The sequence below is a fragment of the Delphinus delphis genome, chromosome 3 (assembly GCF_949987515.2).
Source record: "Delphinus delphis chromosome 3, mDelDel1.2, whole genome shotgun sequence".
NCBI lineage: Eukaryota > Metazoa > Chordata > Mammalia > Artiodactyla > Delphinidae > Delphinus > Delphinus delphis.
In genome coordinates, this window is record NC_082685.1 from 144656147 (window position 1) to 144682946 (window position 26800).

The following is a 26800-nucleotide window of genomic DNA, read 5'->3' on the forward strand; positions in this document are numbered from 1 at the left end:
TTTTGGGGAATGGGTAGCAACTCAACCCGTAACACTGAGTTCATCTTCTCCAGGACCCATTCCTCCTGCCCCTTGAGGTTTAGCTGATTTCGTGGCTGCCATCTAGAGAGCGTCTTCCCGCTTCCCTTACAGCTAGGCAGGGGCATGTGACTAAGCTCCAGTCAGTTCCATGCAAGGGAACAATGATCTGTGCACTTTCAGGGTTACATCCTTTAAAGAAGGAAGATGCTTGGGGTTCATCCTCCCTCTTTCTGGTTCCATAAGACTTGAAAGCAGAATGACAATGCAAGACCTAAGTCATTTAAAAGTTTCTAGTTGCCACATTAAATAAGAAGGAACGGGTGGAGTGAATTTTAAATTTATTTAGTCCATCATGTCCAGAATATTAGCACTTCAATGTGTAATTATAAAAAATTATTGATAAGGTATTTTACATTCTTTATTTGGTACTAAGTGTTTGAAACGTGTGTGTACTTCACACTTAGGGAACATCTCAGTTTGGACTAGCCACCTTTCAAATGCACAAGAGCCATGTGTGGCAACTGGCTACTGCAATGCGGTGCAGCTCTGGAGGGCAGCAGAAGGACACTGTAAAAGAACCTGGGCCCCTGGATGAGCCCATGCAGCAGACCTGTCCTGCTGGCTCCAGAGTGCTTGGAACCTTTACTTAAGGAAACAGTTCTATCTTATTCAATTCCAGGGTATTTTGTTACCACAGCTCACCCCATATCATAATAAATACATTCTCTGGGGTCTCACTGAAGGACCCTGCAGCTTCTCAGTTATGAAACATCCCTTCAAAGAATGGACACCGGCTCCCATGGGGGGAAAAAAAAAACCCTCCAAAACTGTAGCCCAAGTTTGAAAGATTACCAAGGAAACATTCTCAGCATTGAGAAATACATTTCAAAATAAACCCATCCCAGGAGAACATGTCGTTCCTCAGACTTTTTGTTTTTTTTCCCACATTATAAATCTCTACACCTCTGGTCAGTCAGCCCACTGGACAGCCCAGGAGGAAGGAGGGAGGGAGAGACCGTATCATTCAGCCTCCTGAGAAAACCAAAAATGAGATCCTTCAGGCAGTGCTTTTCAAAAAGTGAAAATATTTTCACGTGATAACACCTAATAATTAGATAACAAAGTCAATCAGAACACACTGACTTTCCTTGTTTAAAAGGAGGTGGGGACTCAAAAGGAAAGTCAAGACTTGTCACTAACGTCATCGGGGTTTTTTTTAATATTTATTTTTATTTTTTTATTTACGTTTTTGGCTGCGTCAGGTCTTAGTTGCGGCACTTGGGATCTTAGTTCCCTGACCAGGGATGGAACGCGAGTCCCTTGCACTAGAAGGCGGATTCTTAACCACTGGACCACTGGGGAAGTCCCAGTAATGTCATCTTTATAGATACTGGGCCTTCGACTCATGCTAACACCTGCTGCCATAGAAATGAAAATAACCACCTCTTACAGCAAAGATCTGTGGATAGAAACACAACTGAAAATCTCCATGGAATGAATTCAGAAGCAATTACTATTTCACTCCAAAGGAAAAGTTACATACAAGAATTTATCAAGCAAAAAACATCGAGGTCAGCAATAGTTCGAAATGATTACATAATTAATTCAGAATAAAGAGATAATAGGTAATAAGCTAGATGATTCACTGCTTATGTAGACGATCAGATTTCCTCAAGTTTAGGGGCCAGGTTCTGAGTTTCATATTGGTCTCCAGCTGCAGCTGGAATGGTATCAGGTTTAACCAAGAATTCCTGCAATTATGGTCTGGGGTAACTATTTGGGTTGGCCAAAAAGTTTGTTCGGGTTTTTTCCATAACATCTCATGGAAAAGCCCAAATGAACTTTTTTGGCCAACACAATAGAATGAGGCTGTGGTCCAGTTAGCCAGCAATAGGGCTCCATACAGAATCAGAATTAGTTTTCTTAACTGCAGCAGAAGAGCAGAAAGTAGCAGCATCTGCCCTCTCTTGCTTTAAAAGTTCAGTCTGAAGTGCATTTGCCTCTCAGGAAGCAACCCAAGGATTTGCCACTGTAGAGAGCACTGATAATAATAAGGTCATTCTATGGGTGGGTCTTTTTTGCTTAGGGCAACAGAGCAGAATTCACTTCCTGCAGTTTGCAGCTTTTGAACTTAGGAAAGGGAATGCCCTGTGCCAACAAGTGTGTACAGCTGTTGCCAGTACAAGCTCTGGCATCATGATAAACCGGGGTTCAGATCTCTCTGCCATTTATCGAATGTGCGACTTTGTCCAAGTTACTTAACTTCCCTCAACCTTAATTTCTCCCTCTGCAAATTGGTATTACAGTAATGGTCTTTACTGGATACAGTTTTGTAAGCATTACACGTAAAGGGCTTGCTGCAGTGCCTGGCACACAGTAAGCATTCAATCAATGAGACCTCTTCTCCTAATTTCTGTTGCAGTAGGTCAGCGATCAATACGTGTTTACTCTTTTTTTTTTTTTTTTTTTTTTTGCGGTACGCTGGCCTCTCACTGTTGTGGCTTCTCCCTCTGCAGAGCACAGGCTCTGGACGCGCAGGCTCAGCGGCCATGGCTCACAGGCCCAGCCGCTCCGCGGCATGTGGGATCTTCCAGGACCGGGGCATGAACCCGTGTCCCTTGCATCGGCAGGTGGACTCTCAACCACTGCGCCACCAGGGAAGCCCTCTTGTGATTAATCTTATGTGTTTACACTTGTGATTAATATTATGTATTAGGCACTGACACCCACTAAAAAAATGTGATACTCACTCTATTAGACACTGAAAATAGTCCAAAGATGAAGAAACTGTGGAGCTAAGATTTATGAGCACGCATGCTCAGTGGGGGAGTGCCAGGGCTCCTGAGAAACTGCTCTAGATAGAAAAGGATGGAGGTATGTTTTGGGTTGAACTGTGTGCCCCATCCTGACACACACCCTGCAAAATCGATAAGTTGGAGTCTTGAGTACCTCAGAATATGGCCTGATCTGGAGATGGGGTCTTTACAAAGATAATCAAATCAAAATGACATCATCAGGGTGGGCCCTAACCCAATATGACTGGTGTCCTTATAAAAAAAGGAAAATTTGAAGAGAGATAGACACACACACAGAGATCACCACGTGAAGATGCAGGCAGAGATCAGGGCGACGCATCTCCAAGCCAATGACTGCAAACCACCAGACAAAGCTGGGAGAGGCATGGATCCCATTCCCCGTCACAGCCCTCACGAGGAAGCAGCCCTGCCAACACCTTGATCTCAAACTTCTAGTCCCCAGAACCGTGAGACAATACACGATGGCTGTTGAAGCCACCCAATGTGTGTTTACAGCAGCCCTAGGAAACTTACACAAGGTGAAATCAGGCAGCAAGCAGATTCCCCACTTAAGACGGGCTGACAAGACCTGGAGAAACTATGTAGCCTGACACGAACCTGACCAAATTCTCTGCAGAAGTTTCCAAGAGCCTCAGACCTCCAGCCCAAAAGGTCACCTCCGATGTATTTTTAAATTATGTCGACAACAAAGAGGCTTAGCTTTACAATAGATTTGGCCAAGGCTCCTCCGTCAAGAGGTTCGGATTTTAAATACTCTCATTATTTTTTGCATGTATGGCAGGGGAGGGAGTCTTGGGCATCTGTAAAAACTTATCATAAATGACGAAAAACTCCTTGAAAAAAATACCTTGGCAGAGGTGTCGATTATTGACCTTCATGAGAGCTATTCTCTCAACAGGCAACAAATTCAAACTCCTGTCCGAGCAGGATGTGTCTGGCTCCTCAAGGTTCACGGGGTATGTGCGTTCTTTGGCTGAAAGCTGCAGTCCTTAGTAGCTGCTACAGAAAGAAATACCATCAATTTAACCTCTCGTGGAGCCAGCCATTTTCAACTGGCTGCCTTTATCTTTTGTTTGTTTCCCTAAATGGCACGTCCACTGCTTCCCTATTACAATGGAAAACAGAATTGGGAACAAATCTTTCATAAAATTAAACACACACCCACAGAGTAAACTCTGAAGGCCTCGATCATGTTTGAGAGGCAGTTCTCAAGATTTGTTACAAAGATCTTTCAACTCCTTTTCCCATCCCTCAGCCTCCACCCATTTCACTCAAGGCACTAAAAATTGGCATTTACAAAGAAATTCCAGAAGCCTGAGCATTTTATTAGCAAAGGGAAATCCCAACCTTCTTGGCCTCATTTCTCATGATGACAGCTCATTTTTCCATGTGGAACCACGTACTAGTTGCTGCAAATATTTAAAGAGGTAAAGAAGCTACTTTCAAACTAGTCATAAAAGAAGTAAATAATGATGATTTAGTACTCTGTGCTTACTTTATAAGCGTAAAAAGTCAAGTACATCCATTTTTAAAACTAGAATGAAAAATTTATAGTGTTCTTGCTAAAAGACTCAGAGCCACGCCATGGGCACTTTCCTGGGCTCCTGAAGCTTCACTGTTCTGCATAGCAAGGGCAATTTTTGGAAACTGAGTCTACCCACCGTGCTTCACGGCCGGCTCCCCTGCATTACCCTTTCCTCTGCTCCTCTCCTAACCATCGTTCCAAATCCTGTGCATCCCTGAGGCCTGGAAGAAGCTTCACCTCCATAAAGCTCCCCCCAGTTTTCCCATTTCCAGTGATTTACCCTTCTCTGAAAATCTATAGCATTTATCATCCAGGTCTCACGATTCAACAAGTGGTTCTATCATCCTGGAGATCCTTTTACTATCTATATTATACATGATCTGTATTTTGCCTTAGTTATTTCCTGTGTGTAGCTTTTCTCCTCCCACCTGGGCTTATGAGCTTCTTCAAGACAAGAACCATCCCTCACATTTCTCCCGTGTCCTTTCCAGTATCTAACCCAAGTTCAAGGATGCCCAAAATCAAGTTAGCAATGGGAACTGGAAAATGTCATCCACGTTAGGATTTCTCTGGCCTCTGTGGATTATCTGCAGGCTCACAATCACGTTTAGGGATGAACGCAAGGAGACAAGGACAGGATCTAACCACAGCCCAGGGAATCGGGCCCATTCCCCTAGGTCACACACATAAACCCACCCTTGACTTAGCAGCTGTCTGAGTCACGGGTTCCAGAAAGGACACTCGGAGGAAATCTCTACCCGCATGACGGGCTTGGTGCAGCACAATGACCTTCAGGCCATCCACGGGGGGCTCCTTTGGGCCACACTTGTCCTTCCTCACTCCTGGGATTTGCTCTCAATGGCCACAAACTCATCTGGCTGCAGACCTCCCAGACGCAGGCTGGCTGAAACATGATCACGCCCGCGGGTCACCTGCCTTCCCTTTATGAGAGCACGAACATGATCTGCTGTCCCTCTTCTTCCTACCCCCCAGAAACACAAAGGGCCCTTTCTTTCCCATTCTCCTTTCAGCCTCACACAAAGACAAGCAGGAATATTTGATGGCCGAGGGTTTACGGTTGTTCTTTGAGAGAGACCACTCACTTCAGGTAAGGAGATTATAGTTTGGCTCATTGAACTGAATATAAACAGTTTAAGACTTGTTTTTCTTGTAATAAGTGGTACACGTGGGCGCATACACATATACCGAAAAAGGCAAACCCCAAGGCACCCGGTGAAAAGCAAAACTCCCTCCCGCACCCACTCCTAGCTCTGAATCCCTCCTCAGAGGCAGCAAGTGTTAGCAGATTATTCCGCCCTCCAGACCACATACACCTTTCAGCCTACTTTTTTCATCGTGGATTTCTTTCTTGAAAACCCTAATTATACTCTTGACTCGTGGTTTACTTTTAATTAGCAATTAAATTAGCAATTTTAAAATAATTTTCAATTTTAAAAATATTCAAGGTCAGTAAACTATTTCACACAGGAAATAAAGTTGGCACCAACAAAAATATGACTTTGCAGTCTGCCCTATTTGACTATTTTAAATTTTAGACACAAATAAGAATTCCCAATGGTCACGCAGAATAACAGAATTGAGAGAACTCTAGTTGTTTCTTTCGTGCCACAAGCACTCGGGTATCGTTCTCATCTCAAATCTACTGCTTAAACGGAGAAATACGTGTTGTAAGAGAGAGGAGGCCCTCACTGCCCAGGCTTGAGCTCTGAAGACCCCTCACGATACCCAAGCAGGAGGCAGGAACCCTCCCAAGGAAAGCTTGTAGTGAGTCTGAACCTGTCTGCCAACCACAGCGCTGAAGTCCTCTGAACTACATCGTGGGTTTCTGATTAAGAAAGAGGAGGAAAGATTTACCAAGCACCTCCTGAGTGCCAGGCCTAAGATGTGTGCCTTACAGACATCAGCATATTTTAACCTTCACAACAACTTCGTGAGGCTAATACTATTTTCTCCGCTTTTCAGGTGAGAAACCTGGGGGTTCAGGGAAGGGTAGAGACTTGCCCAAGGCCACGGACCTCGGTCCAAAGTCACTTTTCCAAGCTACTGCCTGGACTGCTCTGTTTCATAAAATCAAACCTCCATCCAAATTTCCTCTTTCAGGAAACCTGGGCTCTGGAATCAGGCTACTTTGGCACAGAAACTGGCTATACAACTTTGAGCTAGAAGAACCCAGGCCCAGGCAAGGGACTGGAGCTCCCTGGGTCTCAGTTTCTTCATCTGGAAAATGAGCCTGACACTAATACCTACATCAGGTCTGTGGCAAGATTAAATGAAGTTCACGTAATGAGCCTGGCATAGTGCCTGACATATAGTAAATACTTCACAATGGTTAGCTCTTCAAGCTGGGGTTTGAAACGGTTTTCTTTTTTGCTTTTATTCCCTCCGTCTCACAGTACAGTGATGGCACTCTGGGAAGCAATCTGGGATGAAACTGGGGAGCCATCTGAAATTGTCTGGCCCCATAATACCAATTTCTTTTGCTCTCCTCCCCCAAGCGTGCTCCTCTAACATTTTTCCCCTTTGTCCTAACTGCCAAAACCACAGCCTTTCTGCGGCCAAATCCCAGACGCTTTTAATAGTGTTATTACTGTGACTTTTTTCCCTAAATCATGGAAATATTTCAGTTTTTATTTAAAAAAACTAGATTCCAGCAACACCCTCTCTAAGGCCACGAGTTTTTAATTTTTAAACCAAAAGTGTACGCTATCATTTCCCCCTGCCCCTGTTCATATATCATGGAATTCTAGACTGATTAAATTTTGCTAAATCAATCTCAACTTGTGCAAATGGAAGGTGCCCAAATTCCCTTGGAATGGAAAAGGTATTTGTTAACCTGGTCACGCAATTTACAAACCCGCATCTGCTCGACTGGGCAACATTTTCCATTTAATTGCCTTTCCCTTCTTAACTGAAAGTCCAATGAGGTCTGCAGATTGTAGCATCATTGGGCCAGCAAATGAGGAGGTTGAAGGGGGTTTCTCTGGGGACTGGCAGGGACAAGGGGTTAAGGAAGTCAGATGACCAAGGCTCTCACTCCGGCCAAAGGCTAGGTGGACGACTTCAGCCAAGTCTCTTCACATTCTCTGAGTTGTAGTTAACTTACCTGAAGAATGAGAAGGTGAGGCTCACTTTTTCCTAAAAACCCTTTCTAGCTCTAACTTCTTTTCAGCACGACAAGATTCTGCAATCATCCCACAAGCATCTCATCTGGTCTGGGCCTTATCAGGGCAGTAAGTTACATGTCATGATGCAGCCTCAGGAGATAAGCTTCAGCCAAAAGGAGGTGTGTGTGGGTGTGCGTGCGTGTGCGTGCATGTGCGTGCGTGTGTATGTGTGTGTGTGATGTTAGCCATAAAAGACACGGCCTCCACTTATTGCAAAAATGCGGCTGTACCAAGCTGTCATATAATTCATGGCACAGAAATAAAATCCAGGTTCACCTTTAACTACCTAATGCAAAACGACGGCCAAGCAAACCCAGTAGGAGGGTGACACATCTGAGCTTCCATCTCACACCCTTCCATGAATCTCTCCCATTCAACCATTCTGCTCCAAGCATCTGGAGCGCAACTAGTACAAGACTGGAACCTCGGCAGTGTTTATAAGGTGACCTTTTGTTACAATAGCATCACGTATAATCCCGCTGCTATGTTGTCTTTCTCCATTTTCTCCTCTGGCAGACTTTGTCTCGTAATTCTGACATCATAACTGGTTCCTCCAATCCAGTCTTTTATGATGAATAACAAATGAGGAAGAACCCCAGGAATGCTGGGAGAATAAAGGTGCAGGCAGCAATAGATATTGCTGTTTCACCACAAGAGCCTAACAGAATTTAAAAGTTTTCTAAATGCCCAAGATGAACCTTGCTAACACGTAATTCCTAACCACTTTCATGAGACTAGCTTCCTCTAAGAATGACATTCTGAATCAGATCTGGGGGGACTTTAACGATGCTGAGGCAGTTGACTGATTCTTTTTGTTAAGATGTTTAATTTCAGCTGATATAAGAACTGGTAGGCTGTTTTAAGGACTTTAGCTTTTATTCCAAGTGAGATGCAGAGCCGGTAGGTGGAGGGGGGAGGGTTTGAGCAGTAGTCTCATTAGAATTTTAAAAGGAATACTCTGGCACTCTATCGGGAATCAAGGGGGGGAAAAAAAGATGTTCAATTTGACTGTTCCTTTCTCTCCAAGGCACAGATGCCAGGAGTAAAAAAAAAAAAAAAAGTCATTTTCGGAAGCTATACACACATAGAGCAAGGAACCTAGAACACGCCGTTCACAAAAGCCACCCTGAGCTGGGCCCCAGAGTGCTTCTGGCTTCTGTAGTTGATTAACCCAGCACCTTATCAAGGTATGAGGGAGGGTGTTGCTGCAGCCCCAGGAACGTGGGGGGAACAGCCAGACTACTTACGTCACTCTTCCTGAACTTGGCTTTCAAGCTCTTCATGTTTAGTCCATTCAGCCTTCCAGAGCTCTAGAGGAGACTTTCAGCACCTAACCAGAGGAAGAAAAGAAGAAATTAAGTATCTAGGTTCCCAAACAAACACTATAGATACTCCCTCCTGAATGGATTAGGACTTCGGGCCATGGGTAGGCGACTGGGGTTGAGTCAGGAAGCTGGTCAGAGTTAAGGGCTGGGAAGTGGTAAAGAACATACGTTATTCCCGTTCGTGATACTACCTGGAACCTTCTGACATTTTCAAGTTAACTGAAACTTGAAATTTTATCCCAACTTCCCATTCAAAGTAGAAAAAGCTTAAGTAACTGCTGACCTGTCACTGCACAAAATACAGTATCCGTGTGCCTAACTCACTCCTCTCCACATCCTTCACATTATAGTTATACCCTCAACCTCCTCTGGAAGGGCCACCGTAGTGAAGCATGATAAGGAAAACAGCTCATATTCCAGATGCCATTCATTCCCTATTTATTTTTCTCGGTGTGGCTTCTTTCCTTCCCCCTCCTAGATGCACAGGGCAATGAGTGAAAAATGCAAGAAACAACAAAACCTCCCTCACTGAATATGTCATTCCTCAGGAAGCCACTCAAAACAGTGAAAGACTCCCCCCAGGTCGTCGTGGGACCCAGTGATTCAGAGCCAGAGCTGGAAAAGTTTTAAGAAACCACCTCATTTAGGAGGGGTCTGTGGTCCCTTCAGAAAGTGAAGGTAATTTTTGGAATGACAGTATATATGTACTTTTTTTAAAAGAAGAAAGTTCCTATATTCATCAGATTCTGCAAGGGGGTTGTCACCATCCAAAAGGTAAGACTATTGATCTAGTCTAAGCCCCTCATTTTCCAGAGGTCGAGACAGAGCCTCCTGAGAGAAGTGAAGAAACCTGTGTGCATTCCCAAAACCTCTGTATGATAAAAGCCAAAACCAGACCCCAAAGTCAGACTGATGGTTGAATGCCTTTTCCGCTGCCCTACAGCTTTAAAACTAAAACCCAACAGTAAACTTCTGTGCTAAAATATGGTACGAACTTGATCTTTTCCATCTTTAAACCTGGAAAATGTACAGTGTGGAACCCTCCCATTCAGGTCAAAAAGGCCCGAAAAATCTTTGTGCAAGTTCCCATCACCTAGTAAGTGCTCCGGAAATGTAACTTCAAGCCTCAGTTGACAAAATGAGAACAGGGGACATCAACAGTCCTGTCCATTTGAGGACTAAGGAAGGTTGACCACAGTTGACCATCATTTTTCAAAAGCCTTTCAAGGTCATCATGTTTCGCCACCATCCTTATCATTCTGGACTAAACCGATTTGAGGAAATAGAGCAGGGGAAATGCGAGCGACTGAAAGGCCGGACTCATCCCTCCTCAGGTCTTCATCGCCACCTCCAGAAGTGGTCTAGCAGCTGCCTGGCTTCTAATCTGTTTACTTTCATTACTGCGGCTGCCCTTAAGCAGGACCCTTGGGCGAATGGTACCAAAACCCGGTCATCATAAAGCACCTCGATGACATTAATCTGGAGGCCACACCATTAGGCAGCCTCCCTGTGGTCCCTTTCAATCTTCCCAGCCTCAGCAGGGGTGACAGAATGTGTGTTGCCTTGGAAACCACACACACTGTAATTACACCTTGTTAACTGCCACGTATTTGACCACAGAGAAGGCTGGGCTGGGACCTGGACAGCAAAGTACCAACTCCCAGACAGTGTTTCTGGAAGTTGGCCCCCTCCTTAATCTGAATCAGAAGGACCTGGGGACAGTTTGCTAAATGCAAAAGTCAATGGAAATTGAATCTCAGGACCAGGGCCCAGGAACCTCCTTGGCTGAATATTTACTTGGCATACAAGTTTGAGAACCTAGAAATAAGGTACATGAAACAGGAACTATCCTTTTCAAAGTTGCGCTGGTTTATAAAACAGCCCTTCTTCATGTCAAAGCAAACCACCTTTGATGAATCCAAGTAGAAATAATGACAATCAGATGTTCCCAACCTGTCACTGGCTCATGGTTCTTCATCAAATGTAGCTAGAAAACGGAAATCACCCTTTCAGTTCAATTCCTTCCACCCTCTGGGAGAAGTGCTAATAACCAAGAAAAGAGGCCAAATCCATGCAGCAGGAAAAGAAGCAAAGAGAAACCCAGGCTTAGATAATCCACAAACTGTGTAGCCCACCAAGGTGGAACCACCCAAAGCATTCCTTCAGGCAAGAACGCAATGTCTTAGGCGAGGAAGTTGGGTCGGATTTTTGTTTGAGGTCACGTTGGGGTGGGGGTGGGGGGGTGTTCGTGGGCGTGGTGCCAGTTTTTTGGGGTGTTTGTCTTCCTGTCCGCTGCCCCCCAACCCACCCCAGCATGGCAGTGAGAAGTATGCAAACGAACAATTAAGAGGATTAAGTAAATAAAGCAAGTAATTCCAAAAATTCCCAGGGGGAGGTAATTAACTGTGAAGTGAATGTTTTCCTGGAATCAAGGCTCTGGGTGTGTGAGAACTGGGTGGTCCAAGAGTATAATTCCAGGATGACAGAGATAGGGGTCAACGGCAAAGAAGTTCTGGAAACCCACAGAATAGTAACTTCAGAAACAAGAACTGTAGCTGGGGGTAATTCAAGTTAGTAACAGATCACAGCTTTCCCAGTATTGGCAAAAGAACCTAACCCCTGGAAGCCAGGACTAGGGAGAAGTCACCTGCCCCTGAAATGATGCTGGGCTCCCTCTGCCTCAATACCTCTTCCTCTTCCCCAAGAGGACCCAGGAGTCAATGAGTGACTTGCCTTCCTTGGGTCAGCTGGAATCTTACAGCTCTAATTCCCAAATTCAAACTTCCAAAAGCCAGACTGGATAAAGTGACATCTATCAATTTAGCCAGGCTACACTAATAGCAGTCCTTGGAAAAGTCACTTAATCAAGATGCTTAGATCAAAAGAGCTGCGGTGAAGTCACGTTAATTGCACGGGAGTCTCATTTGAATGGTTCAAAAAGAGGATGAAATGTTTCACGTATATGGGAAAGGGTGTTTGAATCACATTCTCCCCTTTCAAGCATGTCTACTCACTGAGCAGAAATGTTAGTCACTTTGCTGCCTGCGCAAACCCAGAATAAGTCACTGAAACACAGCTTCGTCACCCGTCATCACGTGATGTCACTCCATCGCGGAGGATGGAGTAGGGCAGAGATGCACAAACGTGCTGCCCTCTCATCTGAAATACTAGATCCAACGAACGGGGTTTGTTAATCCATTTTCCCTTTAAAAATAATGTAACTCTCAATCAAAGCTTAACATGAGCTACCTTATCTGATATAATTCTAGCCTGAATCAAAAAAGCTTGATATTAGCCTATAGGGCTACAGTATGAACTAATAAGTTAGACTTCTTTGAGTATTAAAAATGACTTATAATAGGGCTTCCCTGGTGGCTGTGAATCCGCCTGCCGATGCAGGGGACACGGGTTCGTGCCCCGGTCCGGGAAGATCCCACATGCCGTGGAGCGGCTAGGCCCGTGAGCCATGGCCGCTGAGCCTGTGCGTCCGGAGCATGACTTATAATAGATACAGAGTTTCCTTTTGGGGTGATAAAAATGTTCTACATTTACTGCCATGATAGCTGTACAACCTGTGAACGTACCAAAAGCCATTCAACTGTATAATTCAAATGGGCAAATTGAGACGGACGCAACTGAACAAAGCTGTCGTTTTTTTTCAAAGTTTAATAATCTCCATTACCTCTCCGATCCTTAGGGTTAAAAAAATTCCAGGTTAGAAACGTCTGGACTGACTGAAAATGAACTTCGAAGGAACAAAGGCTAACAAGCAGTCCCCTTAGTGCTAACATGTGGTTGCTCCTAGATTCTCTTTTTTTTTTTCTTTTTTTTTGCGGTATGCGGGCCTCTCACTGCTGCGGCCTCTACCGTTGCGGAGCACAGGCTCCGGACGCGCAGGCCCAGCGGCCATGGCTCACGGGCCCAGCCGCTCCGCGGGAGGTGGGATCTTCCCGGACCGGGGCACGAACCCGTGTCCCCTGCATTGGCAGGCGGACTCCCAACCACTGTGCCACCAGGGAAGCCCTAGATTCTATTTAACCATTTCTCTACCATAAGCCACCCCCAGCTGAAACGGTTAGAAAAAAACGCTCCTGTCTTCTATCTTCCAACCACTCCTTCTCCCACCCGCCCCCGCTTCCACCCCGACATATGACGCAAAGATTATTTCATAAGACAACACTGGCAATTATGTCAGCACATAAGGGTCCTCCTGGAGCCCCAGCCAGGAATCTGGATTCTGTAATCAGAGGTGAGGCTCAGAAATCTGTAATTTTTCTTTTTTTTAAACTTGCCGAGTGATTTGGATGCTCCATTAGATTGGGAACCACTGTTCTAGACTCAGTGGTACCATACCTATGATTGACACCTTCACTAAAGATAATCTAGAGACATTGTATGAGTAGATATAACAGACCCACGTTTTCGAGCATTGACTGAACCTTTCAAAATGTTGTGTGGGGTGAGAGGGCAGCCCTCTACACTAAAATCTAGGAGAGAAACTAGCAGGTTACCCATGGCCACTAAGAAACGATATGAACTCGCAAAGGCAGATGGCAGTGGTACCCACATGTACATTTTCCTGAATCACAGGAATGTATTAGCATCCAAGATGCCATACCGCAGGATTCAAGGGCAGTGGTTTAAAACAATTCCCTGTGAACCACCACAGCATTAGAGGTGAAAAGAACATCCGACTTAAAATCCAAAGCACTGAAGAGGATACTGAACCAATGCAAGAAACTAAAATTAAAATACTTCTCTCCTTGCCAGCATCTACCACCTATTCTCCCTCAAGTACCTGTTTTCTCAATCATCTCTCTCCCACAAACATGGAATTTGAACCAAAAGCTTTGAACGCTCAATGCTTTCAATCTGGCAAGACAAACACTATAAAAGGTAACTCCCCAAGGAGCAGTTTGGATGGCATGACAGGCTCTCTCGTCAGGGACATCTTTATCTGGAGAGACCTTTCATAGCATCAGAGACGTGTTCACCATAGGGGTAGGGTCTAAGTGGCTATAAAGGAAACTCAGGATTTGGGCAAGCTGATGAGAAAAGGGCACCTTGTCAGGCCTTTCCCACAAGATCGGGTACACCCATCTCAGGTTTCCCAGGCAAGGGTCAGACACCTGTCCAAGCTCTGCCCTCAGTCCTAGAAGCTTCTCTCAGAAGGCTGTGTAGGTATGGTGGGAATCATTGCAAAGTTCTCTCCAAAGATCCTCCCCCAATCTCCACACACCCTGACCCTTTTAGACCTTGGATGTGAGCGAGGCGTTCAAGGGCCCCAATACCAATTTTTGACAAATCTGAAAATGTACATCTCAGGCTGTTTACGTTGGAATGGAGGATTTTCAGGGTAGAGTTTTCATTTTGCTCATTACTCGGGTGCTAGCCATTGGCATAAAATCGGTAAGTGTTTCCTGAAGGAATGTGTAGGACAAAGATACAGGTCAGGTGCCTGGGTAGCCTTTAGACTTTGCCTTTGACCTCAGCAAGGCTCTCTTTGGTCCCAAATGGACTGGGTTAGCTGTACTGGGGTTTGAGTAAACTCCGTGATCAGTTTTCACATCTACATGTGAAAACATTAAGAAGTTAAAAGCCAACCAACCAACCAAAACCACCACCTCATTTGGCCTATGAATCTTACCAGGCTGGCCCTCCTTTCCCCTCCTGCCTGCCTCTCCTCTCTCCTGGCTGTGCTCCTCCTGCAGCATCTCCCTAACCACATGCTGAGCTCGGCCAAGGGAGCTGACCATTCCAGTAATGGAATGTAAGAGTCAACAGAGAGCAAGGACCATCCACTAGCATCCTGGGGGCAAGCACTTAGGACAGAGATTTTATCAGCCTGATACAAAGCAGGCCAAGGACTCCCCCAAATCTACGTGCCTGGTCTATTATTATTGCATGAAATTCTACCACTTCCAGTCAGGGAGCTTCTCAACAAGGAAAAAGTCCATCCTGGCCATGCCCAAGTCTTCACCACTAACCTCAGCAGGACTCTCTTCGTGGTCCATACTCAGCAGAAGTTCACTGAGGCTGAGAGAAAGGATGAGTGACCAAGCACTGAGTGTCAAATTGCAAGGACGAAGATAGAACAGACATTTCATTCCAAAGTAAGCGGCCAGTCCGGCACACATAGTTTCAAAGGATTTAGCTGAAAACTGGTTACCAGGACTCTCAAACCTTCACTCATGTCCGGGGTTTAAAAGGATCAGAGCACGTGGAGAATGGGGGCGGATCTTTCTTCAGAGAGAACTATGCAATGATTCCCGTCACGCCTACTCAACCTCATGAGAAAGGCCTACAGGACCCCTTGGAGAGACTGGACAGGGGTCTGATCCTTGCCTAGAAAACCTAAAAGGTGGGAGAGAAACTGGCCTAAGCTGTGAGAATGGGGAAAAAAAGGAGCGGCGGCTGCTGGGCTGTGATCAGCCTGAATGCTGGAGTTTATCTGAGCACAGATGTACGCCTCCTGTAGACCAGATGTAGGCAATTCATGAGAGACAGTGGTAAGCTGTCGTGGATCCTGTCTAACACAGTGGATTAGAGGGTGAAGAGAGCAGGAGAAACTGATTCCCAGATAGAGAAGCAGCAAAGCAGAGGTGAGTACATCACCTGCATCGAGGGAATCAGAGGGGTCCCTGGTGATGGTCCAGGAGCGGAACAAGGAAGGGGAGAGGGATCTCCAAAGCCCTCTACTGGTTTGCTAGGGCTGCCATAACAAAGTATCACGATCTGGTGGCTTACGCAAGAGAAGTCTATATCCTCACGGTTCTGGAGGCCAGAAGTCCAAAATCAGGGTGACAGCAAGGCTGATTTTGATTTCACTCTGAAGCCTCGCTCCCTCGTTGTGGGTGGTTTTCTTCTCCCATTGTTTTCACATGGTCTTCCCTCTTTGTGTGTCTGTGTCCTAATGTCTTCTTATGAGGACACCAGTCACACTCATATAACCCTATTTGTCTTAATCACATCTTTAAAGACCCTATCTCCAAATACAGTCACATTCCACAGTACTAGGGGTTAGGGCTTCAACATATGAATTTTAGGAGGACACAATCCAAACCATAATTCCCCCCAAAAGACCCCAAGAGCGAGAGTCAAAACATCTATCAGGTTCAGAGAGCACAGCACTATCTTGCTATGTACCATCAAGTACTTGCTATGTACCATCAAGTAAGAACTTTTTTTTTTTTTTTTTGCGGTACGTGGGCCTCTCACTGTTGTGGCCTCTCCCATTGCGCAGCACAGGCTCCGGACGCGCAGGCTCAGCGGCCATGGCTCACGGGCCCAGCCGCTCCGCAGCATGTGGGATCTTCCTGGACCAGGGCACGAAACCGTGTTCCCTGCATCGGCAGGCGGACTCTCAACCACTGCGCCACCAGGGAAGCCCAAGTAAGAACTTTCTTATCCCTATTACTTCGCATCTCCCCACTCCAACCCCCGGTTTACCATTGCAACCCTGGGGGGGCGTGGTGGGAACAAGAACACGACCATTAGATGAAGACAGGAGAAGAGGAGGAGAAAGCAGGGAAAGAGAGAAAAGGAAAGATATTTTCTTTTAAATCACATTTGAAATTTTAATTTTTATTTGAAATCAGGCATTCCAAGTTCTAAACTAAGAGTATTTGGCAATTGAAACTGACTGTAGAACTTTTTAAAAATCTAATCAGAAAAGTTACAGATTTCATTGAGAAGCAAGAGATAGACTCACTTCACTGAAAAAGTTTAAAGTGTCAGCGGGACACAAACAAAGCTGCTTTACAATCACAGCTTAGGTGTCTCATTTATTCAGCAAAGATACATATAAATGAATGAATGAGTCAACACACATGCAAACTTTACTAAGCATTAATTATGGGCTAGATGCTTCCACATATGTCATCTCTTTTATGAATTCACTAAGGTGCAGGTGTGTTAAAAGATTGCCCAGATGATAAGGAAGGGGGAAAGGTAAGGGGGGAAAAAAGACATAAGCAATTGTTTCATTTTGGCAATGAATCTTTTCTAAAATACTCCAATATCTTACTTCCTCCCTCCAAAATATGATCATGTTCTTTGAAAACTGTAAATGCCATTCAGATTTTGTATCATAATAATCATGAAGTAAAACTCTTAAGAACATTAATCTCCCTCCCTATATCCACAACTTGCCTTTATTCGGGGATGACATTTCTTCTGAAAAACAAATACATCATTCTTCTTTAAAAATAAAACCTGCCATCAACCAGGACCGATCTTGGTCCATGAATCAGTCAGAGCCACCAGCACTGGTACGAAATTGGCCGGGGCTCTGGTAACACTACTATCTGGGCTGTCAAATCGGCTGCTAACATGCTCTGATAAGCCTACCAAAGGAAAGCCCCAAGGTTACCCTGTGTCCTAAATCCATCCAATTTAAAAAGCATGGGCTTAATCAAAACAAGCTACCTCTGGAATATAAAAATCACTCTAGGACTAAGAAATTCCATGTGATTATCCCTCACATTGAGTTTTTTTTTTAAATTCATTTATTTATTTGTTTTTTGGCTGTACTGGTTCTTCGTTGCTGCGCGCGGGCTTTCTCTAGTTGCGGCAAGCGGGGACTACTCCTCGGTGCAGTGGCTTCTCTTGTTACAGAGCACGGGTTCTAGAGCGCAGTTTTAGTAGTTGTGGCCCACGGGCTTAGTTGCTCCACAGTATGTGGGATCTTTCCAAACCAGAGCTCGAACCCGTCTCCCCTGCATTGGCAGGCAGATTCTTAACCACTGTGCAACCAGGAAAGTCCCTGAGGTTATTTTTTAAGATGATCTCTAAAATGCCGTTCCTAGTGTACGTTTCCAAATCTTTAATGCTGGTGTCAACAGCTCTGTCGAAACACACCACGTGTCCATCTCTCAAGCAAAAAAGGCCGCCCTGCACACACCTAGTAATCAACCCGAAACGGTAAGCATATGTGCTAAGCACCTTACCTTCTTCATCTCAAGTCCATTCCATGGCTTTTCCCCATCTTAAGATCCAAAAGAACCAATCAAGTTTAAAAAGACAAGGCATGGGACTTCCCTGGTGGCACAGTGGTTAAGAATCCGCCTGCCAATGCAGGGGACACGGGTTCGAGCCCTGGTTCCAGAAGATCCCACATGCCGCGGAGCCTAAGCCCGTGCGCCACGACTACTGAGCCTGCACTCTAGAGCCTGTGGGTCACAACTTCTGAGCCCACGACCCACAACGACCGAGCCGTGAGCCACAACTACTGAAGCCCACGTGCCTAGAGCCTGTGCTCTGCAACGAGAAGCCCGCCACCGCAACAAAGAGTAGCCCCCGCTCGCTGCAACTAGAGAAGGCCACGTGCAGCAACGCAGACCAAACACAGCCAAAAATGAATAAATACGTTTATATTAAAAAAAAAAAAAAGACAGGGCCACCCCGCAAACGTTACTAGTTAAAATACAAAATGTGGAAAAAGCAAACAGTTACTGTGGCAAGCAGTTTGGCAGCTTCTTGAGTTAAGTATAAATTTACCATTCAACCTGGCAATTACACTCCTATGCATCTTGCCAAGGGAAATGAAAACACACGTCCACACAGAGATTTGTACGTGAACGTGTAGCAGCAGTGTTCATAATTGTGAAAAAGTGGAAACAACTGAACTGTCCATCAATCAGGTACACAAAACGTGGCATTTCCACACAGTGGAATGCAGGACTATCCAGCAGCAAAAAGGAACAAAGTGTTGATACATGCGGCGCAAAACCATTGTGCTAAGTGAAGGTCAGACACAGAGGCCACATACTGTAAGATTCCATCTGTATGACACATCCGGAACTGGCAAATTTATAGACAGGAAGTAGATTAGCAGTTGTCTAGGGCTGGGAACGGTAACAAGGAGGGACTGCAAATGAGCATGAGTGCTCTTTTTGGGGGTGAGAGATGTGTTTTAAAACTCACATTGACTCCATTAAAAAACTCTGCCTAGGGCTTCCCTGGTGGCGCAGTGGTTGAGAGTCCGCCTGCCGATGCAGGGGACACGGGTTCGTGCCCCGATCCGGGAAGATCCCATATGCCGTAGAGCGGCTAGGCCCGTGAGCTATGGCCGCTGAGCCTGTGCGTCCGGAGCCTGTGCTCCGCAACGGGAGAGGCCACAACAGTGAGAGGCCCGCATACCGCAAAAAAAAAAAAAAAAAACTCAGTGGTGGGAGGGAGGGTGGGAGGGAGGGAGACGCAAGAGGGAAGAGATATGGGAACATATGTATATGTATAACTGATTCACTTTGTTATAAAGCAGAAACTATCACACCATTGTAAAGCAATTATACTCCAATAAAGATGTTAAAAAAAAAAAAAAACCTCAATGGTGGGAGAGGAGGAACCAAGATGGCGGAGTAGAAAGATGAGCTCTCACTCCCTTTTGGGAGAACACCAGAATCACAACTAGCTGCTGGACAATCATCAACAGGAAGACACTGGAACTCACCAAAAAAGATACTCCACATCCAAAGACAAAGGAGAAGCCACAATGAGATGGTAGGAGGGGCGCAATCACAGTAAAATCAAATCCCATAACTGGTGGGTGGGTGACTCACAGACTGGCATACACTAATACCACAGAAGTTCACCCACTGGAGTCAAGGTTCTGAGCCCCACGTCAGGCTTCCCAACCTGGGGGTCCGGCAACAGAAGGAGGAATTCCTAGAGAATCAGACTTTGAAGCCTTGTGGGAATTGATTGCAGAATTTCGACAGGACTGGGGGAAACAGACTCCACTCTTGGAGGGCACACACAAAGTAGTGTGCGCATGGGGACCCAGGGGAAGCAGCACTGACCCCAGGGGAGACTGAACCAGACCTACCTGCTAGTGTTGGAGGGTCTCCTGCAGAGGCGGGGGTGGGCTCTGTTTCACCGTGGGGACAAGGACACTGGCAGCAGAAGTTCTGGGAAGTACTCCTTGGCGTCAGCCCTCACAGAGTCTGTCATTAGCCCCACCAAAGAGTCCAGGTAGGCTCCAGTGTTGGGTTGCCTCAGGCTAAACAACCAACAGGGACGGAACCCAGCCCCACCCATCAACAGTCAAGTGGATTAAAGTTTTACTGAGCTCTGCGCACCAGAGCGAGTCAGCTCTACCCAACACCAGTCCCTCCCATCAAGCCTCTTACATAGCCTCATCCACCAGAGGGCAGACAACAAAACAAGTACAAACCTACAGCCTGTGGAACAAAAACCACATTTACAGACAGATAGACAAGATGAAAAGGCAGAGGGCTATATACCAGATGAAGGAACAAGATAAAACCCCAGAAAAACAACTAAATGAAGTGGAGATAGGCAACCTTCCAGAAAAAGAATTCAGAATAATGATAGTGAAGATGATCCAGGACCTCAGAAAAAGAATGGAGGCAAAGATCAAGAAGATGAAAGAATGTTTAACAAAGACCTAGAAGAATTAAAGAACAAACAAACAGAGATGAACAATACAATAACTGAAATGAAAACTACCCTAGAAGGAATCAACAGCAGAATAACTGAGGAAGAAGAACGGATAAGTGACCTGGAAGACAAAATGGTGGAATTCACTGCTGCAGAACAAACTAAAGAAAAAAGAATGAAAAGAAATGAGGACATCCTAAGAGACCACTGGGACAACATTAAATGCAACAACATTCTCATTATAGGGGTCCCAGAAGGAGAAGAGAGAAAGGACCAGAGAAAATGTTTGAAGAGATTATAGTCGAAAACTTCCCTAACATGGGAAAGGAAATAGCCACCTAAGTCCAGGAAGCGCAGGAGTCCCATACAGGATAAAAGGATAAACCCAAGGAGAAACACGCCAAGACACATAGTAATCAAATTGGCAAAAATTACAGAGAAAGAAAAATTACTGAAAGCAGCAAGGGAAAAATGACAAATAATATACAAGGGAACTCCCATAAGGTTAACAGCTGATTTCTCAGCAGAAACTCTACAAGCCAGAAGGGAGTGGCATGATATACTTAAAGTGATGAAAGGGAAGAACCTACAGCCAAGATTACTCTACCCAGCAAGGATCTCATTCAGATTCAGTGGAGAAATCAAAAGCTTTACAAAAAAGCAAAAGCTAAGAGAATCCAGTAGCACCAAACCAGCTCTACAACAAATGCTAAAGGAACTTCTGTAAGTAGGAAACACAAGAGAAGAAAAGGACCTACAAAAACAAACCCAAAACAATTAAGAAAATGGTAATAATAACATACATATCAATAATTACCTTAAATGTAAATGGATTAAATGCTCCAACCAAAAGACAGAGGCTTGCTGAATGGATACAAAAAAAAGACCCATATATATGTTGTCTACAAGAGACCCACTTCAGACCTAGACACACATACAGAGTGAAAGTTAGGGGATGGAAAAAGATATTCCATGCAAATGGAAACCAAAAGAAAGCTGGAGTAGCTATACTCAGATAAAATAGACTTTAAAATAAAGAATGTTACAAGAGACAAGGAAGGACACTACATAATGACCAAGGGATTGATCTAAGAAGAAGATATAATAATTATAAATATATATGCACCGAACACAGGAGCACCTCAATACCTAAGGCAACTGCTAACAGCTCTAAAAGAGGAAATCGACAGTAACACAGTAATAGTGGGGGACTTTAACACCTCATGTACACCAATGGACAGATCATCCAAAATAAAAATAAATAAGGAAACAGAAGCTTTAAATGACACAATAGACCAGATAGATTTAACTGACATCTATAGGACATTCCATCCAAAAACAGCAGATTACACTTTCTTCTCAAGTGCACATGGAACATTCTCTAGGATAGATCACATCTTGGGTCACAAATCAAGCCTCAGGAAATTTAAGAAAATTGAAATCATATCAAGCATCTTTTCTGACCACAACTCTATGAGATTAGAAATGAATTACAGGGGAAAAAACGTAAAAAACACAAGCACATGGAGGCTAAACAATACTTTACTAAATAACCAAGAGATCAGTGAAGAAATCAAAGGGGAAATCAAAAAATACCTAGAGACAAATGACAATGAAAACACGATGATCCAAAACCTATGGGATGCAGCAAAACCAGTTCTAAGACGGAAGCTTATAGCTATAGAAGCTTACCTCAAGAAACAAGAAAAATCTCAAGTAAACAATCTAACCTTACACCTAAAGAAACTAGAGAAAGAAGAACAAACAAAACCCAAAGTTAGAAGAAGGAAAGAAATCATAAAGATCAGAGCAGGAATAAATGAAATGGAAACAAAGAAAACAATAGCAGAGATCAATAAAACTAAAAGCTGGTTCTTTGAGAAGATAAACAAAACTGATAAACCATTAGCCAGACTCATCAAGAAAAAGAGGGAGAGGACTCAAATCAATAAAATTAGAAATGAAAAAGGAGAAGTTACAACAGACACCACAGAAATACAAAGCATCCCAAGAGAGTACTACAAGCAACTCTATGCCAATAAAATGGACAACTTGGAAGAAATGGACAAATTCTTAGAAAGGTATAACCTTCCAAGACTGAACCAGGAAGAAACAGAAAATATGAACAGACCAATCACAAGTAATGAAATTGAAACTGTGATTAAAAATCTTCCAACAAACAAAAGTCCAGGACCAGATGGCTTCACAGGTGAATTCTACCAAACATTTAGAGAAAAGCTAACACTCATCCTTCTCAAACTTCCAAAAAATTGTGGAGGAAGGAACACTCCCAAACTCATTCTATGAGGCCACCATCACGCTGATACCAAAACCAGACAAAGATACTACAAAAAAAGAAAATTACAGACCAATATCACTGATGAATATAGATGCAAAAATCCTCAACAAAATACTAGCAAACAGAATCCAACAACACGTTAAAAGGATCATACACCATGATCAAGTGGGATTTATCCTAGGGATGCAAGGATTCTTCAATATACACAATTCAATCAATGTGATACACCATATTAACAAATTGAAGAAGAAAAACCATATGATCACCTCAATAGATGCAGAAAAATCTTTCGACAGCGTTCAACACCCATTTATGATAAAAACTCTCCAGAAAGTGGGCATAGAGGGAACTTACCTCAACATAAAAAAGGCCATATACGACAAACTCACAGCAAACATCATTCTCAATGGAAAAAGTGAAAGCATTTCCTCTAAGATCAGGAATGAGACAAGGATGTCCACTCTCACCACTATTATTCAACACAGTTTTGGAAGTCCTAGCCACGGCAATCAGAGAAGAAAAAGAAATAAAAGGAATACAAATTGGAAAAGAAGTAAAACTGTCACTGTTTGCAGATGACATGATACTATACACAGAGAATCCTATAAATGCCACCAGAAAACTACTAGAGCTAATCAGTGAATTTGCTAAAGTTGCAGGATACAAAATTAATGCACAGAAATCTCTTGCATTCCTATACACTAATGGTGAAAAATCTGAAAGAGAAATTATGGAAACACTCCCATTTACCATTGCAACAAAAAGAATAAAATACCTAGGAATAAACCTACCTAGGGAGAAAAAAGACCTGTATGCAGAAAACTGTAAGACACTGATGAAAGAAATTAAAGATGATACCAACAGATGGAGAGATATACCATGTTCTTGGATGGGAAGAATCAATATTGTGAAAATGACTATACTACCCAAAGCAATCTATAGATTCAATGCAATCCCTATCAAATTACCAATGGCATTTTATACGGAAGTAGAACAAATCACCTTAAAATTTGTATGGAGACACAAAAGATCCTGAATAGCCAAAGCAGTCTTGAGGGAAAAAAACGGAGCTGGAAGAATCAGACTCCCTGACTTCAGACTATACTATAAAGCTACAGTAATCAAGACAATATGGTACTGGCACAAAAACAGAAACATAGATCAATGGAACAAGATAGAAAGCCCAGAGACAAACACACGCACCTATGGTCAACTAATGTATGACAAAGGCGGCAAAGATATACAGTGGAGAAAAGACAGCCTCTTCAATAAGCGGTGCTGGGAAAACTGGACAGCTACATGTAAAAGAATGAAATTAGAACACTCCCTAACACCGTACACAAAAATAAACTCAAAATGGATTCGAGACCTAAATGTAAGACCAGACACTATAAAACTCTTAGAGGAAAACATAGGAAGAACACGCTTTGAGATAAATCACAGCAAGATCTTTTTTGATCCACCTCCTAGAGTAATGGAAATAAAAACAAAAATCAACAAATGGGACCTAATGAAACTTCAAAGCTTTTGCACAGCAAAGGAAACCATAAACAAGACGAAAAGACAACCCTCAGAATGGGAGAAAATATTAGCAAACGAACCAACGGACAAAGGATTAATCTCCAAAATATATAAACAGCTCATGCGGCCCAATAGTAAAGAAGCAAACAACCCAATCCAAAAATGGGCAGAAGACCTAAATAGACATTTCTCCAGAGAAGACATACAGATGGCCAAGAAGCACATGAAAAGCTGCTCAACATCAGTAAGTATTCGAGAAATGCAAATCAGAACTACAATGAGGTATCACCTCACACCAGTTAGAATGGGCATCATCAGAAAATCTACAAACAACAAATGCTGGAGAGGGTGTGGAGAAAAGGGAACCCTCTTGCACTGTTGGTGGGAATGTAAATTGATGCAGCCACTATGGAGAACAGTATGGAGGTTCCTTAAAAAACTAAAAATAGAATTACCTTATGATCCAGCAATCCCACTACTGGGCATATACCCAGAGAAAACCATAATTCAAAAAGACACATGCACCCCAATATTCATTGCAGCACTATTTACAATAGCCAGGTCATGGAAGCAACCTAAATGCCCATCGACAGATGAATGGATAAAGAAGATGTGGTATATATATACAATGGAATATTACTCAGCCATAAAAAGGAAAGAAATTGAGTCATTTGTTGAGACGTGGATGGATCTAGAGACTGTCATACAGAGTGAAGCAAGTCAGAAAGAGAAAAACAAATATCATATATTAACACATGTATGTGGAACCTAGAAAAATGGTACAGATGAACCGGTTTGCAGGGCAGAAGTTGAGACACAGACATAGAGAACAAACGTAGGGACACCAAGGGGGGAAAACTGCGGTGGGGTGGGGATGGTGGTGTGCTGAACTGGGTGATTGGGATTGACATGTATACACTGATGTGTATAAAATTGATGACTAATAAGAACCTGCAGTATAAAACAAACAAACAAAAAAAACTAATACTAAACTTTCTTTGGGTTATTTGTATGGATGTATGTTAATATAAATGTTTCAGACATTACATGAAATTTCTAAAAATCTTATATATTCTGGTATAATGTTATAAGTCATCATTCTAGTTATTACTCTAAAATGTATGTCTCCGAAATAACTAAATTTCCTTGTCAATTGCATTATTATGAACTTTCATCAAATCTTTAACCGTGGTCATTTTTAAGTCTTTTGTCATTTACAGAGAGTTCTGGGTGTACTCTGATGCTTTTGCAAAAATGTTCCTATAAAAGGGTTTCATCTTCAAGGAATTCATGGAAAAGACTCTGACAAGTACAGGTTTCTGGTAACTGACTATACGGCTGAACTGAATGAATAAGCATTTTCAGAACTCTAATGGAAAACTGATGAATTCATAAAAGTGCTAACAAAAGATCAAGCTGAAAAAAAAAATTAATTACATGGGACTGAGTGAACTGATGAGGATGATTATAATTTTTGTGACTTTCTGTTTGAATAAAAAAAAAAATCCCACAAGGACTCAGAAGCAAAAAATATACGAATCAATTTTCACTGCAAAGTAAAGGAGCTGTTACAGTGGAGGATTACTTGACTGAATGTCAATATTATGACATCGTATGAGTTTGTTTCGTATTCGGTAATTGCAATCATTGTTGCTTCTGTTGTGGTCATCCATTTACAACGCTTGGTGTCAATTTATCTCTTGTAAAAATAAAATACAGTGCATGTGTGTGAAAAAAAACCCCTCAATTGTGGTGATGATTCCACAACTCTATAAATTTACTAAAAATTGAACAGTACTGTATACTAAAAATGGTGAATCTTGTGGAATGTAAATCATACCTCAATGAAGCTGTTTTTAAAAAGATGAAATACAAAAAGTCAAAAGGAGGTCCATATGCAAAGTTGTTAGGTAGTGAGAAACATCTTTAGAGTGAAAGGGTAGCTCCCTGGATGGTTATATTTGATTCCCAAATGTTGGCTTACCGTGACGTCATCGGTTCTTTGACTCGGTTTTAAAATGGGATGACTTGGACTCTCCACATTCTAGAATGTAGGAAATGTCATTTACGATGATCACAATAGTTCTGATGAATCCCTCCCCAGTCATCCAGTGCCTCAAATACTTCTGAGAATAAGGGATAAGTAAGTTAATAACATGGATTCTGTGAATTCTGATACCCTAGGGGCAGGAGTGGGGGAGTAGATGGAGAGCACAATGATTATTTCTGCTGCCCCAGCTACCATGTTTGGATGTCATTCAAACATCATGTATTCATAAATCATATAGTCTCATCTCCAGTCCAACAGGGACGGGGTCCCTGCTCACTTGAAGGCAGGTCTCCACATTTTCTCTAACATAACGTGTTACCATGCACGCTGTCTGACCTGTGACCCTCAGTGCCCGCCTTCTTCTGATAACCGCACTCCTTCTAGAAAACTGTCCTCCTACCCCTGCCTCCCCATCACCACTGCAACCAGGTTATATTCTGACTGTAGCTGTTCCCTAGAGATGGGAATGTGTCCTTAGCAAGGCTATTCAGACACCCTCCCTGGGATTTCTGGGGGTGGGGCGGGGAAGAGGAGGGGGAAAGAGGAGGGGCACGTATAAGAGGAAGGGAAAAGAGAAGGGAGTGGAAGGGGGAGGAAAAAGGGAAGACAAGACCTTCCTCTCTGGCAGAGAAACTGGAAAAATGTGAGCCTGGCGGCT

The 26800-nt window shown here is 43.5% G+C and overlaps 1 protein-coding gene across 3 annotated transcripts in view; it reads right to left on the reverse strand.

Moving 5' to 3' along the window:
- RAI14 (retinoic acid induced 14) overlaps positions 1-26800 on the reverse strand; it is a 147595-nt gene that overhangs the window by 105940 nt on the left and 14855 nt on the right. For 2 of the 3 annotated variants that reach the window (XM_060009615.1, XM_060009613.1), the window contains exon 2: positions 8795-8877. In XM_060009615.1, coding sequence (XP_059865598.1) covers positions 8795-8830 — 36 coding nt within the window. In that variant the 5' untranslated portion in view covers positions 8831-8877. Of the gene's footprint in view, positions 1-8794; positions 8878-19697; positions 19721-26800 lie in introns of those variants that run through there. The other variant, XM_060009614.1, reaches the window with a different exon arrangement.